This window comes from Gadus morhua, chromosome 3 (assembly GCF_902167405.1).
Source record: "Gadus morhua chromosome 3, gadMor3.0, whole genome shotgun sequence".
NCBI classification, from domain to species: domain Eukaryota; kingdom Metazoa; phylum Chordata; class Actinopteri; order Gadiformes; family Gadidae; genus Gadus; species Gadus morhua.
Genome location: NC_044050.1, coordinates 30,101,166 through 30,127,688, shown reverse-complemented (window position 1 = coordinate 30,127,688; position 26,523 = coordinate 30,101,166). Strand labels below are relative to the sequence as shown.

At 45.8% G+C, this 26,523-nt stretch overlaps 1 protein-coding gene and 2 long non-coding RNA genes across 13 annotated transcripts in view; 2 read left to right on the top strand and 1 right to left on the bottom strand.

Moving 5' to 3' along the window:
• LOC115539747 (keratin, type I cytoskeletal 13) overlaps window positions 1–8,847 on the bottom strand; it is a 39,728-nt gene extending 30,881 nt beyond the window's left edge. For 4 of the 8 annotated variants that reach the window (XR_003976011.1, XM_030350541.1, XM_030350540.1 and 1 more), the window contains exons 1-2: window positions 8,365–8,827; window positions 8,156–8,238 (exon numbers count right to left, since the gene is read on the bottom strand). Coding sequence is in view for 7 of the 8 variants with exons in the window: in XM_030350541.1 (XP_030206401.1) it covers window positions 8,156–8,238; window positions 8,365–8,748 (467 nt within the window). In the remaining variant the exon portion in view is untranslated. Of the gene's footprint in view, window positions 1–6,940; window positions 7,263–7,859; window positions 8,057–8,155; window positions 8,239–8,364 lie in introns of those variants that run through there. The other 4 variants (XM_030350542.1, XM_030350544.1, XM_030350543.1 and 1 more) reach the window with 4 other exon arrangements.
• On the top strand, window positions 296–4,528 carry LOC115539766 (uncharacterized). Of its 4 annotated transcripts, none has more exons than XR_003976030.1 (3): window positions 296–313; window positions 3,576–3,715; window positions 4,000–4,528. It is a non-coding gene; the product is annotated as an uncharacterized LOC115539766 (long non-coding RNA). The 4 variants fall into 4 exon arrangements; XR_003976029.1 differs by lacking the exon at window positions 296–313 and adding an exon at window positions 3,122–3,162; XR_003976031.1 differs by lacking the exon at window positions 296–313 and adding an exon at window positions 3,229–3,324.
• Window positions 8,848–24,370: 15,523 nt separating the features above from the next.
• Window positions 24,371–25,852, top strand: LOC115539765 (uncharacterized). The gene is made up of 6 exons (XR_003976025.1): window positions 24,371–24,548; window positions 24,791–24,930; window positions 25,218–25,279; window positions 25,353–25,521; window positions 25,612–25,743; window positions 25,827–25,852. It is a non-coding gene; the product is annotated as an uncharacterized LOC115539765 (long non-coding RNA).
• The last annotated feature ends 671 nt before the right edge of the window (window positions 25,853–26,523 follow it).

The window sequence follows — 26,523 nt, the reverse complement described above, 5'->3', positions numbered from 1 at the left end:
TTGAACTAGTTTAAAAAGAGAAAACATTTTGACTAAAAGTAATGACTAAAAGTTGACTAAAATGTAAGGACTTTTCGTCGACTAAAACTAGACTAAAACTACAAAGGAAAACAATGACTAAAATGTGATTAAATATAATAAGCATTTTCGTCAAAAGACTAAGACTAAATCTAAAATAGCTGACAAAATTAACACTGCAGCCAAAAAGCGGGAGCTCGCGTGGGAAAAAATAGCTGACCGAGTCAATGGAGAGTATTTATTTGAGATTTATTTATCAGCAACTAAAAATGATATTTAAATGTAGTTCAAACAGGTAAGGTATAATTTAAGTACAAGCAATTGTGATGTTGTTTAGCCTGCCCTCATTAAAACAGCATTTAGTGGCTGCATTCAACATGTGATAGATATATTTAAGTAATTAGGGAAATCTGCTAAACAAAGTAAAATCACAACACTGCCAGTATTTAATATTTTCTATATGAAAGCAACACCTAAATGCCTTTTATACAGTCTCCAAATTGGTGTTTTCTGGTAATCTTCAAATTTGACCGCCATTATAGCCAAAAGAAAAAATGCAGAAGCACGCAAAACAGTTGGTGGTCCACCACCACCTCTCACAGAGGCTGAAGAGATGGCATCTCTGGGGGAAGCTCATCGGACCCAGCCACGCCCCAGGACAAAGGGGCCTACATAAGAGGTAAGTTATTCAAATGAATGGCATGTACATTAATCCTTTTTCAGTAGGCTACAGTTATTTGTAATTGGCTGCTGTTGCTTTCAGATATCAATCTATTTTAAGGTGACTCAGTTTGAAAAATTTTGATGGGATCTGCACACTATTGTAAAAAAAAAATGTAATTAGGTGGGGCACTTTTTTAGGCAATCAACTGTCTTATCTTTATCTTCGACCAGTTACTGATGATGGTGTAATCTGTCTCGTGGAGCCTTCTGCCATAACAGACCTCCATGCTGTTGTAAGTACTCTTAATATTCAAAAGATTTGTCCCATTAACACAAACATTCTGTTTCATTACAGGATGATGATGAAGACACCTTATCAGCTGCCACAGAGAGGGAAGTAATAACTTTGGTTTCAGTTAATTGCTCCACAATACAACTTGCAACTTCTTTCTCTAACAGAGCAATGCCGGAAGTTACAATGAGGAAGAAGGTCCATCAACCTCCACAGCACAGCTTACCTCAGTAAGATGTTGTTCAGCGTTGACCCACAACTTACAATGACACTAAGTAGACATGGCACTGTGAAATTCAACGTCATTTATGTTCCTATAGCTCCCTGTGACACAACTTTACAAAGTATATTTAGAATCCCAAATAAACAAATCACACCTAGAAATGGAGCACATAAGGCTGCAGATCACCAAAACAAAAAAGGAAATACAACTGCTGGACCATCAGTTAAAGGTGGGTGACGTGCCCACAGGTGGATGTTTTTTAATTGTTTCAACAACAAAGGATTAACAACTGTGCATCGTTTGCCCTTCTAGGAAATAAAGAAGACCCCATAAAATGAGGCATATTGTCGTTCTTTGACACTGGGGAGGTGATGGGTCAGTTAGAAATGATTGAAGCGTATCATCTCTCTAACAGCTCTTCCATCTCGTGCATCAGCAGGGGGGTCAGGATTATTATCTGGATCATTGGGGGAAAGAGTAGGACATTGTTCTCCTCTAATAGTGGCAATGTTGTGGAGAACCACACATGCCACTATAATGTCACAAGCCCTTTCCGGGGTGGCCCTGAGGCTACGAAGGCACTGGAACCAGGCCTTGAGTATGCCGATGGTCATCTCCACTCTGGCTCATGTCCTGCAGTGAGCCAAGTTGTAGTGTCGCTGTGGGCCAGGGTCAGGGTCAGGGTAAGGGGTCAGCAGATAGCGCTGGCAGGGGTACCCTCTGTCTCAGAGTAGATAACCATCAAACTCTCCTATGATAATATAAGATACACTTTATTGTTTCAGTTGCAATAGGAGGAAACAAAATATTGATCATAGGATATAGCTATATACTGGATGTATAAACTATATATATAAACTCACCACGGGCAAATCTGGCACTCAGTGTAGAAGCTTTATGTCAAAGCTTTATGACATGAATAAATTATTGCTTAGACTGCAATTCTGTGGAACTCTTCTTTGAGAAGTCTGCTGGGTCTGTGACTTGGGAACACTACAAACGTGTATAGTAGCCGTTTCAGTGCAAGTGTCACATTTCGAACAACCCTTGGACGCATGCTCTGCATCACCGACGTTTTACAAAAAACTGCCGTTGGCAAAAAAACGCAGCGCAATACAAAGAATTTGCTCGGAACTGAGAGCGTGTCCACGATGTGTCATGTGAACTATGTGAGGGCTGAGAATATTGTTTAGATAAATGATACATGATGCAGAGAAACGGAAACGCTCAAACAGGTACTCATCAGGGAATGATAAAACATCCAATCGGGGTCTGATAACCCTCTCCCGACGGAGTTTTCTGCGGAGTATCTGCGCCTCGACATCACCTGGCTCTTCAGTAAAAGGCCACGCCATGTCTGCCACTGCCTTCCGTCTTCAGGCTTCAACTTAAGAGCAGGAGAAACTCAGGGTTAGTTGAAGAAAACCTGTCAGCGAGCAGGTTAGTTTCACAGAGTATGTTGCCAATGTAACTGACTCAGAGTTAAGCTGAACTGGCTTTGTGAAACCGAAAAACCAGAGTTTCCCTCATCTCGGGTTTAACTAACTCAAAGTTTTCACTAAACCTGCTTTCTGAAACGGGCCCAGGGGGCCCGTTTCAGAAAGCCGGTTCAACAAACTAAGTTAAAACCTTAACCATAGGTTGACCAACTCTGAGCCGTAAAACTCTGAATTTTCGGTTTCAGAACAGGTGATAACGCTTAGTTCAATCAACTCTGAGTCAAGGTAACTCTGAGTGAAGCTCGTGCATGAGGATATAAAAAGCCCTCATCAATGGAACACAGTGATTCACCATGGCAACAAGTACTAACAAGCCTCGATCCTCCTACTTCTCCCCAGCGGAGTTGCAAATCTTAATGACTGCATGTGCAGAAAGCGAGCATATCTTTTTTGTTAAAAAGCAATACTATGGCAGCAGCCAAAAATCGGGAGCTCGCGTGGGAAAAAATAGCTGACCGAGTCAATGCGTGAGTATTTATTTGAGATTTATTTGAGAAGTTTTCTCTTGAATGTTCCACTTATTCAACAATTATATTCCATATGTGTGTTTGTGCGCACAGGTGCAAGCCAACAGGCCCCAAAATGACCTGGCAGCAACTAAAAATTATAAATAAATGTAGTTCAAACAGGTAAGGTATAATTTAAGTACAAGCAATTGTGATGTTGTTTAGCCTGCCCTCATTAAACAGCATTTAGTGGCTGCATTCAACATGTGATAGATATATTTAAGTAATTAGGGAAATCTGCTAAACAAAGAAAAATCACAACACTGCCAGTATTTAATATTGTCTTTATGAAAGCAACACCTAAATGCCTTTTATGCATACAAGTCTCCAAATGTGGGTTTTCTGGTTATCTTCAAATTTGACCTCCATTATAGCCAACAGAAAAAAGGCAGAGGCACGCAAAACAGGTGGCGGTCCACCACCACCACCTCTCACAGAGGCTGAAGAGATGGCATCTCTGGGGGGAGCTCATCGGACCCAGCCACGCCCCAGGACACAGGGGCCTACATAAGAGGTAAGTTATTCAAATGAATGGCATGTACATTAATTATTTTTCTAGTGTTCAGTAATGGCCATCCATTCATCTTAGAAACCACTTGCCACACTGATTTTTTTTCTTGTAGCAGTAGGCTGCAGTTCTTTGTAATTGGCTGCTGTTACTTTCAGTTATCAATCCATTTTAAGGTGACTCAGTTTGAACATTTTTGATGGGACCTGCACACTATTGTAAAAAAAAAATGTAATTAGGTGGGGCATTTTTTTTGGGTAATCAACTGTCTAATCTTTATCTTCTACCAGTTACTGATGATGGTGTAATCTGTTTCGTGGAGCCTTCTGCCATAACACACCTCCATGCTGTTGTAAGTACTCTTAATATTCAACAGATTTGTCATAATGGGTAGAATATAACACAAACATTCTGTTTCATTGCAGGATGATGATGAAGACACCTTATCAGCGGCCACAGAGAGGGAAGTAATAACTTTGGTTTCAGTTAATTGTTCCACAATACAACTTGAAACTGCTTTCTCTCTAACAGAGCAATGCCGGAAGTTACAATGAGGAAGAAGGTCCATCAACCTCCACAGCACAGCTTACCTCAGTAATATGTTGTTCAGCGTTGACCCACAACTTACAATTACACTAAGTAGACATGGCACTGTGAAATTCAACGTCATTTATGTGCCTATAGCTCCCTGTGAAACAACTTTACAAAGTATATATTTAGAAGCCCAAATAAACAAATCACACCTAGAAATGGAGCACATAAGGCTGCAGATCACCAAAACAAAAAAGGAAATACAACTGCTGGACCATCAGTTAAAGGTGGGTGACGTGCCCACAGGGGGATGTTTTTTAATTGTTTCAACAACAAAGGATTAACAACTGTACAACATTTGCCCTTCTAGGAAATAAAGAAGACCCCGTAAAATGAGGCATATTTTCGTTCTTTGACACTGGGGAGTTAGAAATGAATGAAGCGTATCATCACTCCAAGAGCTCTTCCATCTCGTGCATCAGCAGGGGGGTCAGGATTATTATGTGGATCATTGGGGGAAAGAGTAGGACATTGTTCTCCTCTAATTGTGGCAATGTTGTGGAGAACCACACATGCCACTATAATGTCACAAGCCCTTTCCGGGGTGACCCTGAGGCTACGAAGGCACTGGAACCGGGCCTTGAGTATGCCGATGGTCATCTCCACTCTGGCTCGTGTCCTGCAGTGAGCCAAGTTGTAGTGTCGCTGTGGGCCAGGGTCACGGTCAGGGTAAGGGGTCAGCAGATAGCGCTGGCAGGGGTACCCTCTGTCTCCGAGTAGATAACCATCAAACTCTCCTATGATAATATAAGATACACTTTATTGTTTCAGTTGCAATAGGAGGAAACAAAATATTGATCATAGGGTATAACTACAGGTACTCATCAGGGAATGATAAAACATCCAATCGGGGTCTAATAACCCTCTCCCGACTGAGATTTCTGCGGAGTATCTGCGCCTCGACATCAACGGGCTCTTCAATAAAAGGACACGCCATGTCTGCCACTGCCTTCCGTCTGCAGGCTTCAACTTAAGAGCAGGTGAAACTCAGGGTTATTTGAAGAAAACCTGCCAGCGAGCAGGTTAGTTTCACAGAGTATGTTGCTAGGGTAACTGACTCAGAGTTAAGCTGAACTGGCTTTGTGAAACCGAAAAACCAGAGTTTCCCTCATCTCGGGTTTAACTAACTCCGAGTTTTCACTAAACCTGCTTTCTGAAACGGGCCGCCGGTCCACTTGACATCAGGTAGGCGCATGAGTGTTTATTTGGCTACAGGCTTTTCTAATGTCTCATTTTGGCTGCTGTATGTGGTGCACTTTCCTATCCTTAACGTAAACATTAACCTATTCAGTTGGCCTGCCCCGACTTGAGTCAGACATGACGATTTGTCTTTCCTTTACTTCTCAAACTACGTGACAATTGCATGTTTATCTGCCCGATTTTCAAAAATCCCCAGGGGAGAAACCCCAAAACCCCCGTTGTAAAAGGACTCTAACTTCTGGGCTAAAGCCCCGGATGTTTTCAATTGCTAGTGACGCTCCTGCCCTTGACCATTCATTAACCACAAATGTTGATCTACATAGCATATCTTTCCAGGTCACAGCTTTACCCTTGAACATACATCAACGATTATGTATAAGGAACGATGGTGTACATGTGAGCTTTACCCTTGAAAAAGCACACAAGATAGGAACAGAGTGAACTTGCTCCCTGGCGCCATGTCAAACCTAACTTATAGGGGAGGGGTGATCAGCTACCTTCCACCATTAAAGTATCTATGTTTTATAGGCCTAATAATAATCATAGTTTACCATAAAATATAGGGTTATTTTCTTCCATACCACCTTGACCCGACTTAACATTTGGTGGTGAATTTATTTTACTGTAAAACTGAAATTAATATATTATCAACATCAAGTTATATGGATCAAAAATCAAACATAAGGTCAAATTAATCTTGTGAATATGGGTCATAAATATGGGTCAATATTGGTCGTAAACGAGTCTCGTCTTGACCTTGAAACTAGTTTCTAAAAGGTGAGTTTGGCCTTGATTTTATAATATCGGTATATCATATATACTTTGCATATAATCTAGTTAGATTTATTTAACATTCGGCCGAATTGGAGTTGGTCAAAAACGGGTCACATTACGACACGGCATCCAAAAGTCAGAGGTCTTTGACCGTGGTCGTCTAAACGTTCGGTGGGTCTTAGCCGAAGTCAACCTGGAATAACGGTTCTATTTTACACTAGCTGCTATGAGTCAGAATGATCCAGAAATGTTATAATTATTCAGGGTTCCGTTAGACTATCTCAGAGCGATACGGAAAAGTAGCAACAGCAAATCAGGCACATCTGCCATTAATGTACGCACTCATTGAATGTCATTTGTCCTGGCACTTAAGAATACTACTCAGCATTGAGTAGCGTCCTATCTTAGCTATCTCAGTTCTGAACAGGGAATGGGTTAACCTAGTGATGGTTAGCGCTTGGCACTTGGTTCTATGGACATCCTTACTGTAAAGACAGCGATAAACTGTTCTAAAAATTTTACTTATTGTAAGTAGCTCTGGATAAAAGCGTCTGATAAACACCCTGAATGTAAATGTAAATGTCAATTGGTTGAAAGGGAAGGTTCACCAAAACAGAAGCTTCTATTGATGCAAAAATAAGTGATGAATGATTCTCAGGGGCCACGTTTTAGTCAGCAAGGTAGAGCACTCTTTATTATTTTCATTTGATCCAAACACAGCGGGCACGACACAACAGCTCTGGGTCTTTGATTCCTGGGTGTGTAGGAGAGGGGAGTCCCTGGATGTGTAGTTTGGAGGTGTTGGCCTCTGGTTCCTGGGTGTGTAGGGGGGAGATGTTGGCCTCTGGTTCCTGGGTGTGTAGGGGGGAGGTGTTGGCCTCTCCTGGTACTCTGCCAGCGGTCGAGAGGGCTGTCCTTACTGGTGGGTTCAGCCTCTGTGACCTCGCGGTAGGTGGTCTAGGTGCTGGAGCTGGAGCTGCTGCCAGTGCTAGGGGTGGGGGAGAAGAATATTATTATAGATTAAGCAAGCCATTAAATCCAGTCACCTTCCCTGAATATCAGAGCCTTTTGATTATGATTATGGTGGTTTATTTTGACTACAAATTGTAAATAAAGCAATACCATGAGATGGTATGGATTCTCCTCCCATGTGCTGTGATTTCCCTATTGGATTAATAAAGAACTATCTCCTCTTATATGTCCTTTCCCGTGGGTTTACTTCCCTGTTGACCTTTTTTATGTGAATGCATTGATGGATGCTGTGGTGGCATACGTTTCTAAAGCGTGCCTTAAAGGGGTGATATTCTGCCACCAGGTATGAGTGTGATTATCCATTACAGGCCATTTGAATATCGGCCTTTTCTTGTACCTTAGTGAAATCACAAAGGGGCGTGTCTACCTAGTTGTATGATGGACGGATCAGAAACGTTTGCTACGGTTCACTGGGAAGTCGGGTAGACTGATCTATCCAGCATACATCTAGGTGGACATGCCCACTTGTGATGTCATGAGGACACAGGGAAAGGCAGATCATCAAAGGGCCTGTAACAGCTGACAACACTCACACCTGGTGATGTGACATCACCTCGGGTAAAGACACGCAGCCCGTCCCCTGACCCACCTGGCCTACTCGTCCAGCAGTCTGCGGTACTCTGCGATCTCCATCTCCAGGCGCGTCTTGGTGTCCAGCAGCATCTGGTGCTAGCGAGCACGTCCGGCAGCCTCTTGCGTCCGGCGAAGTCCACCTCCACCGACTGCCGCATGCTCAGCTCGTTCTCCCTCCTGTGGAGCACAGCGTTAGCTAGGACTACCCTCAGAGACATCCTCTCTCTACAGTCAGCCTGCGCAGTCACGGTGTCTGTCGCTCTCTGGTCTTCTTACTTTGTCTTGAAGTCGTCCGCCGCCAGCTTGGCGTTGTCGTTGGCCAGGTAGATGCTTCCGTCGACACACATGGCGCCATGGATCTAGAGCGGTGAAGAGCAGGGCAAAAGAACGCAGGAGTAGAGGAATGAGTCATTAAGCGAGGTGTTCAGGAGGACGGACAGTAAGCAGCGTGAGGCGGAGGTCTTCCTGAAGCTCAGGGGACGTACCTTGTTGTGCAGGTCTGCGATGGAGACGAAGAAGGCGGAGTAGTCTCGGGATCCGGGAGAGGTTTTGTTCTCCAGGAACTGTCGGATCCTCAGCTCCAGCTCGGCGTTGCCGTTCTCCAGGGACCACACATCTTCCAGGTAGGTGGCCAGGCGGTCATTCAGGTTCTGCATGGTGGCCTTCTCATTGGCGCAGACGTCGAAGTCATCTCCTCCTCCGCCGCCGCCTCCGCCACCGAAGCCGTCAATTAAGGGGCTACTGGCACAGGAGATAGAATTGTTGAAGCCGAAATTCGCATTTATGGAAATTAGGCAATTGTCAATTCGCATGGAATTCTCGGTGATGGATACGAATTGAATTGGGTTGCTGGGTGGTTGGTTGCCCATCGTATGTTTTGTAGGCGAGGAGAATCTGGAGATGAAGAGAGGAGGAGAGAGCGACTGTGGTGCACTCCCCTGCTCCTGCCCTGCTCTTTATAATCCCACAGCGGAGGAGGACTAGGAGGCGCAGAGATGGGCTGGAGGGAGGAGCTGCCACAACACTCCTCCACCTGCCACACACGCCCTGCTGCACCCATACGTGTTTGGAGGGAGGGTGGAGGGTGGAGGGTGGAGGGTGGGCACCCACCAGCTCGTTACACTGATTGTTAACAAGAAGCTGTTGTTGTGTGGTTGGCAGGAGAAAAAAATTGGGAAATGGGGCGGAGCCTCAGGGGCAGGGGGCGGAGCCTCAGTAACAGCTACTGGGAGGGGCTGGCTGTCTGCTTTCCACATGCACGCACTCACACACACGAACACACACAAATACACGCATGCTCACAAACACGCACACAGACACATGCACACACACACGCACATACACCCACGCTCAAACACCCACGTGCACGACAGACATGCTTACACTACCCACACACGCGCGCACACACCGAACACACACGCACACACAGGCAGACACACACGCACATACACATACACACACGCAACGACATGCACGCATACACACACGCAAACACACACTCACACAAACAGCACACACACATACAGGCTACCCAAACACACATATACACATGCGCACATGCACATGCACACACACACACACACAAATATTTTTTGTGAAATAAAAATACTACATACTTTGTGTATATGTTCACCTTCAATGACCCAGTATGAGAGTAACGATCTCGCCTCTCGTTTTGTGTGAGCTGTTTCCGCCAGTAGAGGGCGCTGTTACTTCGTCCATCTCCTCTGTGTGCATGGAGTTTGGGTCAGGCTCTGCGTGCTGCCGGCTCTAACCTGGGTTATGTTGCGCAGAGGTTGCCAAAATTGCAAACATGTTATATGCAATCTAACAACTGCATATAGACTTATGGCATGTAAAAGAGTGACAGTATTGCGAAGTGAATAAAATAAAATTAAAATAAATAAATAATCTTTCTCTGCGGACCGGTACCAAATGACCCACGGACCGGTACCGGTCTGCGGACCGGGGGTTGGGGACCGCTGTCCTAGAGTGTCGAGGTGTCCCTGAGCGAAGCCTGACTGCTCCTGACCAGCTGGCTGTCGCCCTGCGGGGCTGACTCCGCCGTCGGTGTGTGACTGTGTGCATGAATGGGTGAATGTGGGGCTACTGTTCAGGAAAGCGCGGTCTAACTGCAGTCCGTTTACCGTTGCGCTGTTGGCAGGTGATCTGAGGTGGAGGCCGCTGGTAACAACAGGGCGGTGGGAACTGGACATTGCTGGCGTAGAAGCTGGAACCAGCACAGCTCTTAAAGGATCTGTGATTCCAAACAACATAACTCTAACGAACCAAAGGAACCCACGCCGGGACTCCAACCCGACCTAAAGGAACTGGGTCCTTTCTCTGGGACTCCTACCCGACCTAAAGGAACTAGGTCCTTTCTCTGGGACTCCAACCCGACCTAAAGGAACTAGGTCCTTTCTCTGGGACTCCAACCCGACCTAAAGGAACTTGGTCCTTTCTCTGGGACTCCAACCTGACCTAAGGAACTTGGTCCTTTCTCTGGGACTCCAACCCGACCTAAAGGAACTGGGTCCTTTCTCTGGGACTCCAACCCGACCTAAGGAACTTGGTCCTTTCTCTGGGACTCCAACCTGACCTAAGGAACTTGGTCCTTTCTCTGGGACTCCAACCCGACCTACAGGAACTAGGTCCTTTCTCTGGGACTCCAACCCGACCTAAAGGAACTTGGTCCTTTCTCTGGGACTCCAACCTGACCTAAAGGAACTAGGTCCTTTCTCTGGGACTCCAACCTGACCTAAAGGAACTAGGTCCTTTCTCTGTGCATAATCATTGTTCGCCAGATGTGCTGAGATGCCGTCCCTTCTATCTACCAAGGGAATGTACTGCTGTGTTTTTGTCCAAAACAACCAGACTAAAGAACTCTTTCTTCCCCACTGCCCTCGGACTCCTTAACAACAGATAGGAGTCTGTTGTTAAGGAGTATTCTACCTCTGGACTGCCGCAGCTGTTTACATTTTGCTCACGCACTTTGGCTTTTCTTGGATTTGCACCATTCCGTTTTATTTATTTATGTATTTATTTATTTATTTATTTTAACTTAAATGTATTATTTCTTCTATCTATCTATCTTGTAACAAAATCTTGGCATTCAGTCTGTGGAAACAATTTCATTGCACAACTGAGAACGTCTCATTTGTGCATATGACAATAAACACTTTGATTTGAATTGAATAATCTGTTTTAATTTTTTGGTCTTTGTTAAAACTCTAGCAGCAGCATTCTGAACAAGCTGAAGCTTCCTTAGAGTTTGTTTTGGGTGTCCTGTAAGGAGACCTTTGCAGTAATCAAGCTTACTAGTGATAAAGGCATGTACAAGTTTTTGTAAGTCTTCGGTGGACATGAGCCCTCTAAGTCTTGCTACATTTTTAATGTGATAATATGCAGATTTTGTAACTGATTTGATGTGACTTTCGAAATGTAAATCAGAATCCATGATAACCCCTAGATTTCTGGCTTTGATTGAGGTTTTCAGGGACAGAGAGTGAAGGTGTTGGGTTACTTTAAGCCTTTCCGTTTTAGCACCAAATACAATTATCTCGGTTTTATCCTCATTTAGCTGAAGGAAATTTCGACACATCCAGTCTTTCACTTGCTCAATGCACTGGCACAGCAGATCTATGGGCCGATAGTCATTTGGTGATAGTGATACAGATCTGCGTGTCATCAGCATAGCAATGATGGTCAATATTGTTATTTTGCATGATTTGTCCTAGTGGGAGCATGTAGATGTTGAATAAAGAGGGTCCTAAGATCGAACCTTGTGGGACTCCACACATCACGTTGGTTGATTCTGATACAAAGTCGCCAATGGAAACAAAGTAGTTCCTATTTATAGGTAGGATCTGAACCAATTTAAGACTGTGCCTGAAAGCCCCACCCAGTTTTCTAACCTGTCCAAAAGTTTTGTAAGGTCTACAGTGTTGAATGCAGCACTGAGGTCTAGTACCATTAGTATTGAGGTTTTGCCAGAGTCTGTGTTAAGACGGATGTCGTTTACAACTTTAATGAGGGCGGTCTCAGTGCTGTGCAGGGGTCGAAATCCTGATTGGAAGGTGTCATAACAACCAGTTGATGCCAGGAAGTGATTAAGTTGCTGGAGGACAACTTTCTCAATGATTTTACTTATGAAGGGCAGATTTGATATTGGTCTTTAGTTGTTAATAATAGAGGTATATAGGCTCCGCTTTTTTAAAAGGGGTTTAATAACTGCAGTTTTCAGGGCTTTTGGGAAGTCACCTGACTGGAGAGAGTTGTTAACTATCTGCAATTAGTGTTGGCTCGTTCGTTCGCAAACCGGTTCGAATGACCGAGTCTTTAGGACGAACGAGCTGAACCGGTTCGTCTCTCTCGTTCGTTCGGTCGTCTCGTTCACCATTCGATTCACCGGAAACTCGACCGAACGAACGAACGAGTTTCCGGTAGCACTAACTCCACTGAGTCTGACTGACTCAACTGAGAATCGCATCATGGAATGCACGCCATTGCACGGTTCTCAGTTGAGTCGGTCAGACTCAGTGGAGTTAGTGCTACCGGAAACTCGACTGAACGAACGAACGAACGAACGATTCGCGAACGACTCCTCGTGGCGAACTGAATCACGCGAACTGGGTCACGGAAACAAATCATTGAATCCACCACTATCTGCAATAATATGTCTATTGCTAGGCAGTCAAAAACATTCTTAAAGAGGTTGTTAGGTAAAGAATCAAGGCAACAGGTGGATGGCTTTAGTTGTGTAACAGTTTCCACAAGAGTTTTAGAGTCTATAACATTAAAGCATGCCATCCCTGCCACGTTACTTTTGCCTGAACAGGGTGGTAGTCCAACATTTTTGTTTGAAGTGGAGATATTGATGGCGCGTCTGATGCCTTCAATTTTATCAGTATAAAAAGCTGCAAACTCATTGCATTTCTGCGTGGAATGGAGATCAGGTGGAATTTGTGTTGGGGGGTTGGTCAGTCTGTCAACAGTTGCAAATAGGGTTTTTGCATTATTAGTATTGGTTTTAATGATATTGGAGAAAAATGTTTCTCTAGCACTTTTTAAGTCTAAATTGTAGGCACGGAGGCTCTCTTTGTAGATATCATGGTGAATATGAAGTTTTGTTTTACTTTACGCCAGATGCGTTCAACCTTCCTGCATACTTTTTTCTGTGCTGTTACAGAAGCAGCTTTTCTCCAGGGGGCCTTTTTGCTTTCCAGAAATCGTTTTAACCTTATAAGGTGCAATGACATCCATGACTTTCAAAATTTTCAAAATAAAGTTTTCTACAAGATCATCAGCAGAACATGGGTTAAGAGGTGGTAGTAAGGAGATGGCCTTTTTAAATAGTACATACGATTTTTCATTGATATACCGTTTTTTGACTGTATTTGATTTTGTCTGTATGTCGGGAATAAAAGATATAGGAAGGATCAGTCACAGAGGGATCAGAAACATTGAGGCCCTTTGTGATAACCAGGTCTAGAGTGTTCCCCTTACAATGAGTAGTCTCTTTCACATGTTGAGGCAGTTCAAATGTGTCCAAAATGGTAAAAAGTTTTTTTGCACACTTCTCATTCAAATCATCAGTATGAAAATTAAAGTCACCAGTTATAACTAGACAGTCAAAGTCTGTGGAAATGCTAGACAATAATTCTGTGAAGTCATCGAAAAAATGTGCAGAGTATGTGGGTGGCCTGTAAATAATTAATAGGAGAACTCTTTGGGAGCATTTCAATACAGCACAAAGGTATTCGAATGATGGAAAATCACCAAATAACATCTGTTTCCCCTGAATTTTTTTTTTAATATACCAGCAACCCCTCCACCTCTTTTTCCAGATCTACATGCATCAAAGAAGTTATAGTTGGGAGGAGCTGTCTCTATCAGAACGGTTGCACTGTTATTTCGTTCCAGCCATGTTTCAGTTAAAAACATAAAATCCAGTTTCGAGGTGGTAATAAAATCATTAACTAAAAATGATTTGTTATTAAGAGACGTAACATTAAGTAGACCCATCCTGATGGTGTTGTTGATAGGCTTTAAGGTTGTTTTTGGTTTGGAGGCAATATGTATGAGATTTGTGAGGTTAGCAGTGTGTCAAGTTTCCCTTTGTTTACTCTCTTAGTGGTTACAGCAGGAATGCAAAAGTTGCCATGTTTTGACGTAGGCAACCTTGGGTTCAGCAGATTATGCAAAACGTCCTTCATACTTTGTCTACGGCTGAACCCTTTTTTGTCTCAGTTATACTCAGGACTACTATCAATACGGGGGGGGGGGGGGCTGGGGCTCCCTCCGCTTGCAAGTTTGATGCCAACATATTCCAGTTTCTTAAATTCAGCTGGAAAACCGAAAAGGGAGGAGACAGTGGAGCTGGAGTTGTTGTTGTGCCTATGGGAGAGATGAGGCTGGAGGTCATCGTCGATGGGGGAGTGCAGAGGTGGGGGGTGGCCGTTCCTCGCCAAGCCAGCATCAGCGATGGGGGAAGGCACGGTGTCCATGGTGTCGGGCAGGCTGTTGTCTCTCTTCAAGGTCTGTGGGCTGTCTGCTATCTGTGTGGCAGATAGTGGCAGAGTAGATGTGTCGGGGAGGCTGTAGTCTCGCTTCTTCTCAACCTGTGCTCTGACTGTGGCCTGTGCGTCAGACCATGGAGATTTGTGGGAAAGCGAGAAGAGAAGATTGTCCCTTAACAGTTTTGAGCCTAACCCGTTTGGGTGTAGGCCATCTGCTCTGAAAAGATATTTGCGCCCCCAGAACAAGTTGAAATTGTCAATAAAGCCCCTTCCTCTTTCATTGCAGACTCTGGAAAGCCATGCATTCAGTGCAAGTAGACGACTGAATCTGTTTATTCCCCTGTCAACTGCTGGTATAGGTCCACTGATGAATGACTTAATGTGTATTTTGTCCAGTGTATCCAACAGATCAGCGTAATCCCTCTTTAGAAGTTCTGACTGTTCTCTTTGAATATCATTAAGTCCTGCATACACAATAATCTGTGAGATTTTGGGGTTTTCCAATATGATTGTGGCTAGTTTCTGGTTGATATCACTAACCATCACATCTGGGAAGTAGCATGTTTTGATCTTCTTACCGGTTATATCCTTGATGGTTGAGTCTCCTATAATCCCAGTGCTTTCTGTGAGATGGGCCCTTGTTGGCTTGAGGTGGCGGTGGCCGACGCTTGCACAGCTCGCCTCTCTGGCGACGGGTTCATGGTCGGTCTCTGTCCCCACTGTTTGTCCGGATGCATCTCGGGGCTCAAGGGTGCATGGGTTGCAGGCTTGTTCATGGACTTTTGAAGTGGCAGGAACCGGTTCTTCAGCGGCAGGGTTAACTTCAGTGACGGGCTAATCCGGCTGATGCATGCAACTGTAGCTTTGGGTAGCTTAGCAGTTGGCGTTGAGTGAACTTGTTGATTCACTTTGGTATGTTGTTTTGGCTTAGCGCCGACTCTGCCAGTGAGATGCAGTTGGAACTGTCTCTCTCGTGTCCAGCTTCGGGAAGGATACAGTGTAGCTTTGATCATCTTGTTGTGTATTTGTGTTAGCTCAGCACACTCACCCATCGGCACTGTATCCTGGAGAAGTCCTTTGAATTTTTCTAATGCTGCTAGTCTCGTTTCAAATAAAGCCACTGTCTTTCGCAGTTTGTTGCAGTCTGTGCATTTCCCAGTCTCCGTGCCTGAGATATCCGAGTACAGAGGCATGTTGGCGATAGGAAAGTCCAAGGCTTTTGCTGCGGTCTGTTCCGGGAGTCATAAAAAGCCCAAATCTATTGTTGTATCGAGCGATGGAGCACGACAGAATCAAACTATATATTATTAAGTATTATGATCATGAAATAGAATAAAATAAAGTAGATCTGAACGATGAATTAAGTACTTTTTTCCAATGCCTAGCGGAGCTTCGGGAAACATGACCTCTCTCTCTGCTGCCCGCAAGTGTTCCAGATACTGTAACACTTTCAACCAGGCACACTGGTTGAAAATCACTGCTCCTAGACCTGTCCTAAAGGCTTTAAGGCTCCTAGCCCCTCCCCTAAAGGCTCCTAACCCCTCCCCTAAAGGATCCTGGCCTCCTAGACCCTCCTCTAAAGGCTCTAAGGCTCCTAGCCCCTCCCCTAAAGTCTCTGAGTCTCCTAGCCCCTCCCCTAAAGGCTCTGAGTCTCCTATCCCCTGCCCTAAAGGCTCTAAGGTTCCTAGCCAATCCTACTAAAGGTTCTAAGCCTCCAAGCCCCTCACCTGAAGGCTCTAAGGCTCATGGCCCCTCCCCTAAAGGCTCTAAGGCTCCTGGCCCCTCCCCTAAAGGCACCAGGGCTCCTAGCCCCTCCCCTAAAGGCTCCAGGGCTCCTGCCTCTTCCCCTAAAGGCTTCAGGGCTCCTAGACCCTCCCCTAAAGGTTCATGGCCCCTCCCCTAAAGGCTCCTGGCCCCTCCCCTAAAGAGTCCAGGGCTCTAGACCCTCCCCTAAAGGCTCCTTGCCCCTCCCCTAGAGGCTCCTGGCCCCTCCCCTAAAGAGTCCAGGGCTCCTAGCCTTCCGCTAATGGCCAGGGTAAGGCTGACCGTGGCCGTCTGACCCCTGCTGTGACCCTCAGATAACGACTGTTTGCACAACTGCCATTGCTGGGAACCAGACCCTGTTAGCTTAAACAGTGTTGCCAACTTAGCGATTTTGTCGCTATATTTAGCTACTTTTCAGACCCCTTTGGCGACTTTTTTTCAAAACAGCGACAAGCGACAAATCTAGCTCCATTTTCAGCTGTTATTGGTGACTTTAGGCGATTTTTTTAGGTGAAAGCACTATCGCTATTACCTCTTCACAACGAGCACCGGCTGCCTGCGCGGCAGCCGGTGCTCTCTTCTCTAAAGGCTCTGAGTCTCCTATCCCCTGCCCTAAAGGCTCTAAGGTTCCTAGCCAATCCTACTAAAGGTTCTAAGCCTCCAAGCCCCTCACCTGAAGGCTCTAAGGCTCATGGCCCCTCCCCTAAAGGCTCTAAGGCTCCTGGCCCCTCCCCTAAAGGCACCAGGGCTCCTAGCCCCTCCCCTAAAGGCTCCAGGGCTCCTGCCCCTTCCCCTAAAGGCTTCAGGGCTCCTAGACCCTCCCCTAAAGGTTCATGGCCCCTCCCCTAAAGGCTCCTGGCCCCTCCCCTAAAGAGTCCAGGGCTCTAGACCCTCCCCTAAAGGCTCCTTGCCCCTCCCCTAGAGGCTCCTGGCCCCTCCCCTAAAGAGTCCAGGGCTCCTAGCCTTCCGCTAATGGCCAGGGTAAGGCTGACCGTGGCCGTCTGACCCCTGCTGTGACCCTCAGATAACGACTGTTTGCACAACTGCCATTGCTGGGAACCAGACCCTGTTAGCTTAAACAGTGTTGCCAACTTAGCGATTTTGTCGCTATATTTAGCTACTTTTCAGACCCCTTTGGCGACTTTTTTTCAAAACAGCGACAAGCGACAAATCTAGCTCCATTTTCAGCTGTTATTGGTGACTTTAGGCGATTTTTTTAGGTGAAAGCACTATCGCTATTACCTCTTCACAACGAGCACCGGCTGCCTGCGCGGCCCCTCCCCCGTCTCAAAGCACTTACAGGCAGCCCAGTCCTCGTGCAGCAGTCCCTCCCAGCTGCTCTACAATTGTACGACTTTTTTAGTGATGCACAGAACGAAATGTAAACCAATGCAGTCTGAATGGGAGCGTTCTCTGACAATTAACGTCGTTTTTGAGGAGGTCTGCTTACAAATCAGAAATGTTGACATATATATAACTAGATAATAATATATACAGATATAATAATAATAATAATAATAATAATACATTTAATTTAGAGGCGCCTTTCAAGACACCCAAGGTCACCTTACAGAGCATATAGTCATCATAAATCATTTAATTATATCTAGTTATATATAACTAGAGGGTGCACTGTACTATTTGCGCTCACCCCTTCTGAAGCCTCTCTCTCTCTCGTTCTCTCTCTGTCCCTCCCTTTCTCTCTTTCTCTCTCTCGTTTCGTTTTGTGGAGCACGTCAATTGTCGGAGAACGCTCCCATTCAGAATGCATTGGTTTACATTTCGTTCTGTGTATCACTAAAAAAGTCGGACAATCGTAATCTGGGACACGATGCGCACAGATTAACGTTTGTGCGCATGAGCACGAAATCGTGTGATACCGGGTTGACATAAATTACGTTGTGACAGGCTACATGAGCTATGAGTACATGAGTATTGTGTTTTATTTTGAAAATTGACAAGATGCTATATCGCTTTTACTTTTTCACTTCCTGCCCTGCTTGATCTGGTCTGTTGAAATTGACACGGTTCACCAACGGCTTGCGGCAAAAATAGAAATGCTACGGAATGATAGCGCTGCGGATCGGCGAGCCGCTCCTGGGACGCTGCTGAGACATTCCGCAGCCGTGCCCGGTGGAAATGGTCTCATTGATTAGAGTGGAACCTATCTGCTGCGGTGACTGCGGCCCAGACGTGCCGCAGCCGTAACGTTGCCGTAACGCGTCCGGTGGAATCAGGCCTTCAGGCTCAGTCTCTTCACCTCACCTTGTCCACTGTGTGTGTGTGTGTCTTTACCATGTCGCAGTCAAAACTTTACCAACAAAAATATAGGAAAGAGTGGGAAGAAAACACTGCTTTTAAGAGCTGGTTAAAGCCGTTTATTGGAGACAATAAACTAGCATACTGTAGCTATTGCAAGGTCGATTTCTGTGCCAAACTCAGTGATGTGAAGAAGCACAGTTCAACCCAAAAACATATTCAAAAGGCAAAGCCTTACAGTTCAGCTCAAACAACGCTGCCATTTATGGTGTTTCTTTTTTACTTCCGGTTATGGAAATTAGACGATGACGTCATCTAGCGACTTCTAGCGTCTTTTAGGAGAGCCAATAGCTACTTTCCTTACTGAAGAGTTGGCAACCACTGCGTTCCAGAGTTCCAAGGTGAACTGTGAGCCCCGGTCCGAGGAGAGGAGTCCTGAAGGAGTCCCAAAGCGCGCGACCCATGTGCCGATGAACGCGCGCGCCACGCGTCGAGGAGAGGGGAACAGCTTCAGGCCAGCGGGTCGTCCTGTCGACCATGGTGAAGAGGTAGGTGAACCCGTGAGAGGAGGGAAGCGGTCCCACCAGCTCGACGTTGAAGTGGTCGAACCTCCACTTCAACAGTATACTCTCCTTAATATGGCGGTGCACCTTGGACCGTTGACAGTCAACGCATGAGCTGACCCAAGCACTAATGTCCTTTCTAAGCTCCTGCCACACAAACCTCTGAGAAACCAATTTCACCGACGGCTTCCTGCCGGGGTGGGAAAGGCCATGCAACGCCTCAAAAATGGGCCGGCGCCAGGACACCAGGACCAGCGGTCGAGGCTGGCCTGTGGAGACGTCGCACCATAGCCTCACGTCCGATCCGCCAACCGCAACCTCCTCCAGGCGCAATCCGAATCCGAATCCCTCAGGGCCTAGACCCCATGGTCGGAGGCCTGGTCCACGCTCATGTGGACGTAATCCAGGCCCAGTTGGACGGCCCCGATGACCGTTCTCGAGAGGCAGTCTGCGACCACGTTAGACTTGCCAGCAATGTGTCGGATGTCCGTGGTGTACTCAGAGATGTAAGCAAGCTGACGCTGCTGCCGGGCAGACCATGGCTCCGCCACCTTGGACATGCAGAATGTCAGAGGCTTGTGATCCACGAAAGCCCCAAATTCTCGTCCTTCCAGGAGGAACCCGAAATGGCGGATCGCCAGCCAGAGTCCAAGGAGTTCCCTGTCGAATGCGCTGTATTTGCGCTCCCTGGGGGTCAACTGGCGACTGAAAAAGGCAAGCGGCTGCCAGGTACCATCGACCCATTGCTCGTGCACTGGGCCGACGGCGTAGTCAGACGCGTCGGTGGTGATGGCGATGGGGGCATCATGCGACAGATGGGCCAACATGGCGGCTTTGCCCAAGGCGGCCTTCGTGGCCTCGAACGCCTTCTCCCTCTTCGTCGTCCAGTCGACAGCCTGGCTAGGGGACTTGTCCTTGAGAGCCCCGTGGGCGCATGACGTGAGCCGCCTGGCGGATGAACCGGCGGTAAAACGTCACCATCCCCAGGAATTCCCGGAGCGCCCGAGCAGTGTGTGGGCGGGGAAAGCAGAAATTGCCTCCACCTTCGACGGAAGAGGGGCGGCCCCCTCTTTGTTGATGAGATGCCCCAGGAAGTGGATGGAGGAAAACCCGAACAGGCACTTCGCCTGGTTGACGATTAGCCCGTGCTGGTCGAGCCTCATGAAGAGGTCGCGTAGGTGACCCTGGTGCTCCTTTTCGGAGGAGCTGGCAACCGGGATGTCGTCCAAATAAAAGAAAACGAAGGGCATCTCCCTGAGCGCCGAGTCCATTAACCGCTGGAAGGTCTGAGCCACGTTCTTCAGCCCGAACGGCATACGCAGGAACTCGAATAACCCGAACGGGGTCACCACCGCTGTCTTCGCCGTGACCGCGGAAAAGGTAGGTCGGGTTATGCCGGGGAACTCCCTGAGCAGGCGTTGATATTCCTCCCTGTGAAGATGTGAATGGCATCTTCACTGTTTTTAAACATGTTTTAAAAGATTCACGTGCTCCTGTCTGGCTGGTCAGCTGTAATAGTCCGCAGCTGTGGCTCATAGGCTAATTGAGCCACACCCATTCTGGTGCTCTTTAAGAGGGCCAGAGTTTTGGGCTGGAGGGGGGCAAGTGATTCGACAGTTGTGCTGTGTTTTAAGTAAAGAGATGCATTTTAACAACAACAATGTGCGTGAAGAAAGCTCTTTTTCACATTTGGTGGCAGTGGTGGGATATTCCTCTAGCCGAGTGGAGGGGACCCACATTTCGAAAAACATTGTTCGAGGAGCTTCGTGGTGGACCGCAGTAAAGAAGAGCAGGTAGACGAAGAGTCCTGCTAGGAGAGGAGATAACTGGGGAAGTTGAACTGCTGTCCTGTGGGGTTGGCCAAAGCCTGAAGGAGGAATAGCTCGGGAACTCCTTGTTGCTGACGTGAGCCATGTGGGGAGCTATTGCCAAGCCTTGGCAGAACAGCAGTGGCGGAAGACATACTGCGAAGAGTGCAGTGTTTGGCGAAGAAGGAGGGATCTTTGAAGATTGGCGGTCACCAGAGACTTTTTTAACTGTTTATTTAGCACAAATGACAGTCTTGCACAATATTTTACCTTTTTTATGTAATGCGCTTGTAACTGTGTTTACAAGCTTAAAAGAGGGGGAAGGTAATGTGAAGATGTGAATGGCATCTTCACTGTTTTTAAACATGTTTTAAAAGATTGACGTGCTACTGTCTGGCTGGTTAGTTACTGATGATAGTCCGCAGCTGTGGCTCGTAGGCTAATTGAGCCACACCCATTCTGGTGTTCTTTAAGAGGGCCAGAGTTTTGGGCTGGAGGGGGGCAAGTGACTCGACAGTTGTGCTGTGTTTTAAGTAAAGAGATGCATTTTAACAACAACAATGTGCGTGAAGAAAGCTCTTTTTCACAGTCCCCCTCTGAGAGGGAGCTGGAGTGCCCGCCGTAAGCCGCTCGACCGCGGGCACATTCAAACGATGAGAACGTCCGTGCGGCCACCAGGCGGTTGTTTTTTCACGCCTACAAGCAGATTGTGCGCACAAAGGAAATCCGCGCCGAGGAGGGTAAAGGAGATGTCGGCCGTGACAGGTCACAGGTCACAGGTCTTTGTACCATATGTGCGGATGGGTGTGTCGTTAGCGGACCTCAACTGTGGACCGTGGACACCAGGGGCGGTGTCCTCCACCGTAGCCGGCAGGACGCTCCTCTGAGCGTCGGTGTCGCAAAGAAACTCGCGGCCGGAGAGAGTGTCCCTGATGAACAATAGCCGGGTTGACGTGCCTGCACTCACGGCCACTAATGAGCGCAATCCTTGGCGTTTCCCGTCGGCTTGAAGTTGCACGGGGACCGGCACCTCTTTGCCTTAGCGCCGAAACGCGCGTGAAAATAGCACATACCATTGCTGGCACGGCCATCGGCGGCCACTGGGGCCCTGTTGGTTAGCCTGTCACTGTCCGGTGGGTAGGCGCTGCGTGTTGGGGCTAGCACTTCGGGTGCGAAACTCTGAGCAGCCAGGAAAAAACGGTCGGCTTCCTCCGCCAACGCGCGTGGCTCAGTAATCCTCGTGAAAAATGTTCGTCAACAACCTTTTTTCCGTGGCTAAGACGAGACGTTGACGAGCTAAAAATAGATCTTTGATAATAAAAACGATGACGAAATGTCATTTTGTTTTCGTTGACGAGATGAGACAGGATGAAAATGTTAGTGATGTGCTATTTGGACATTCAAAATGCACGATATTTTCCAATCAGTACACTCCCGTAAGGTTCTTATGCAACTGTTCACTCCTCCAGTAAATAGGACAGACCTTAGCCACGACTTGGCAACGGGAGGTATAGTCCACTCAGCTATGAGCTAACGTTATGCATTGTGCATATTTATGATTCGAAATTCTTCCCAGCTTTTATTCCACAGATATTAAGGTACGGCCACACCAAAAGCGTTACCCGCGTATCACGCGTATAAAATCGGCAATTTTTCCATAGGGAACCATTGGTTTACGCGCGTATGAGACGCGTACGAGCGTTACATGCGTATAAGCAACATTTTACTCGCGTTAGGTGCGTATGAGGCGCGTATATATACGCGCGTACATATACGCGCGTACATATACGCGCGTACGAGGAGTTCAAAAAATTGAACTTTTTACGCGAGTAACGCTCATACGCGCCGCAATAGCCAATCAGCGTTGAGCTTGACCCGACGTCACTGGCAGAGAGTAGTGAGCTTGGACAGAAGCATACGGTTAGTTATTTAAAACGATTATTGTTATTTATATCCGAGATTATTTAATCTAACCCGATCTAAACTCTATCACCCAAACACGGCGGCGTTTGGGTTTCCTACCTCGGACTCCAGCGCAGCCATGTCCATGGCAGCCACGGCCGGCAACTTTCTTTATTCTGGGTGGAAATAGTAACATAGTTACGCCAATAAATGCGTTTATGGAAACATTTCTAGCGAGAAATGTGCATTTTACTTTCATAAGGTTCGCTCGGTGAATGTGAAGGATGTTTGGTTTGATAGTTATGACGAAGAGTGAACGCTCCGTTCACTTGCATGGACAGAGTCTCTGATTGCTAAGCAACCTCAACGTCTTGGCGGACTATTTCTCTGCTGATCAACACTACGAATGCTGGAAACACACCAGACACACCATGTGAAGTTATTTAACCCGATTATTGTTATTTATATCCGAGATTATTTAATCTAACCCGATCCAAGCTCTATCATCCACCCAAACACGGCGGCGTTTGGGTTTCCTTCCTCGGACTCCTCCAGCGCAGCCACAGGCTGGGGGGGGGGGGTCTCATCTACGCGCGTTACGCGCGTATCTGACCATTTTTGACACAAAATGGTCAAGCAACATTTTAGGAGCGTTACGCGCGTACATGGTACGCGAGATACGCGCTTGGTGTGTTCGCGGCTTTAGGGTTGTTAGCATATAACCGCGTTGTCTGAATACAGTTTAATTATTTTTTCAAAATTTACCGGCTCTCGTTTTGAAGAAAATCACTGCGCCATTCGTTTCAATGGGAATCGCAACGGTCTATACTTCAACATAAGGTGGACTTTGAAATTCGTCCCAGCCTTTATACCCAAGATAGTATAGGGTTTATAGCATATAACCGCGTTTTCTGATTACAGTTTAATGCATTTTTCACAATTTACCAGCTATCGTTTTGAAGGCTGAACAGACAAGAGTACTAAAGTGTGACGTCACGTTTCGATAGCAACAGATTTTCAGTTCTACACAAACCAAATTAACAAGGGGAAATCCTATGCCACACAAACCTTTTATAGAAAAGGAACAATCTTTTTGCGAATTGATTTGTGAGTTTGCTTTACCAATGACGTAAGTAATATTGAGAATACATTGTCTTCATATTAAAAAAAAAACTAAACTAAACAAAGGTTTACAAACTTTCCCTTTTAATACCCCAGGGGAATACATGAACGCCTCGACATTTTTCGATTGGTAGTGATTTTCACCCCTTGAAATTGATTTATTTTAATTTTGAAAGAAACAACACATGGAAGCAATGGAGAACGCCATCTGTCGTTCGGTTGTTTAGAACTGAAAATCCGGTTGCCAGGACAACGTAACGTTTTCACTTTCCCGCTCTAAGTGAGTGGAACAACTTAGCAGGTGTCCATAGGGTTAGCCTCATTGAACTAGTTTAAAAAGAGAAAACATTTTGACTAAAAGTAATGATTAAAAGTTTACTAAAATGTAAGGACTTTTCATAGACTAAAACTAGACTAAAACTACAAAGGAAAACAATTACTAAAATGTGACTAAATATAATAAGCATTTTCGTCAAAAGACTAAGACTAAATCTAAAATAGCTGACAAAATTAACACTGCAGCCAAAAAGCGGGAGCTCGCGTGGGAAAAAATAGCTGACCGAGTCAATGCTTGAGTATTTATTTGAGATTTATTTGAGAAGTTTTCTCTTGAATGTTCCACTTATTCAACAATAATATTCCATATGTGTGTTTGTGCGCACAGGTGCAACCCAAAAGGCCCCAAACTGACTTGGCAGCAACTAAAAATGATATATAAATTTAGTTCAAACAGGTAAGGTATAATTTAAGTACAAACAATTGTGAGGTTGCCCTCATTAAACAGCATTTAGTGGCTGCATTCAACATGTGATAGATATATTTAAGTAATTAGGGAAATCTGCCAACCAAAGAAAAAACGCAACACTGCCAGTATTTAATATTGTCTATATGAAAGCAACACCTAAATGCCTTTTATACATACAAGTCTCCAAATTTGTGTTTTCTGGTTATCTTCAAATTTGACCTCCATTATAGCCAACAGAAAAAAGGCAGAGGCACGCAAAACAGGTGGCGGTCCACCACCACCACCTCTCACAGAGACTGAAGAGATGGCATCTCTGGGGGGAGCTCATCGGACCCAGCCACGCCCCAGGACACAGGGGCCTACATAAGAGGTAAGTTATTCAAATGAATGGCATGTACATTAATCCTTTTTCTAGTGTTCAGTAATGGCCATCCATTCATCTTAGAAACCACTTGCCACACTGATTTTTTTTTTCTTGTAGCAGTAGGCTACAGTTCTTTGTAATTGGCTGCTGTTGCTTTCAGATATCAATCTATTTGAAGGTGACTCAGTTTGAAAATCTTTGATGGGACCTGAACACTATTGTTAAAAAAAAAATTGTAATTAGGTGGGGCACTTTTTTGGGTAATCAACTGTCTAATCTTTATCTTCTACCAGTTACTGATGATGGTGTGATCCGTCCCGTGGAGCCTTCTGCCATAACACACCTCCATGCTGTTGTAAGTAATCTTAATATTCGACAGATATGTCATAATGGGTAGAACATAACACAAACATTCTGTTTCATTACAGGATGATGATGAAGACACCTTATCAGCTGCCACAGAGAGGGAAGTAATAACTTTGGTTTCAGTTAATTGTTCCACAATACAACTTGCAACTTCTTTCTCTTTAACAGAGCAATGCCGGAAGTTACAATGAGGAAGAAGGTCCATCAACCTCCACAGCACAGCTTACCTCAGTAAGATGTTGTTCAGCGTTGACCCACAACTTACAATGACATTAAGTAGACATGGCACTGTGAAATTCAACGTCATTTATGTTCCTATAGCTCCCTGTGAAACAACTTTACAAAGTATATTAAGAATCCCAAATAAACAAATCCCACCTAGAAATGGAGCACATAAGGCTGCAGATCACCAAAACAAAAAAGGAAATACAACTGCTGGACCATCAGTTAAAGGTGGGTGACGTGCCCACAGGGGGATGTTTTTTAATTGTTTCAACAACAAAGGATTAACAACTGTACAACATTTGCCCTTCTAGGAAATAAAGAAGACCCCATAAAATGAGGCATATTGTCGTTCTTTGACACTGGGGAGGTGATGGGTCAGTTAGAAATGATTGAAGCATATCATCACTCTAACAGCTCTTCCATCTCGTGCATCAGCAGGGGGGTCAGGATTATTATCTGGATCATTGGGGGAAAGAGTAGGACATTGTTCTCCTCTAATAGTGGCAATGTTGTGGAGAACCACACATGCCACTATAATGTCACAAGCCCTTTCCGGGGTGACCCTGAGGCTACGAAGGCACTGGAACCGGGCCTTGAGTATGCCGATGGTCATCTCCACTCTGGCTCGTGTCCTGCAGTGAGCCAAGTTGTAGTGTCGCTGTGGGCCAGGGTCAGGGTCAGGGTAAGGGGTCAGCAGATAGCGCTGGCAGGGGTACCCTCTGTCTCCGAGTAGATAACCATCAAACTCTCCTATGATAATATAAGATACACTTTATTGTTTCAGTTGCAATAGGAAGAAACAAAATATTGAATATAGGATATAACAATATACTGGATATATAAACTATATGTATAAACTCACCACGGGCAAATCTGGCACTCAGTGTAGAAGCTTTACGTCAAAGCTTTATGACATGAATAAATTATTGCTTAGACTGTTAACTGCAATTCTGTGGAACTCTTCTTTGAGAAGTCTGCTGGGTCTGTGACTTGGGAACACTACAAATG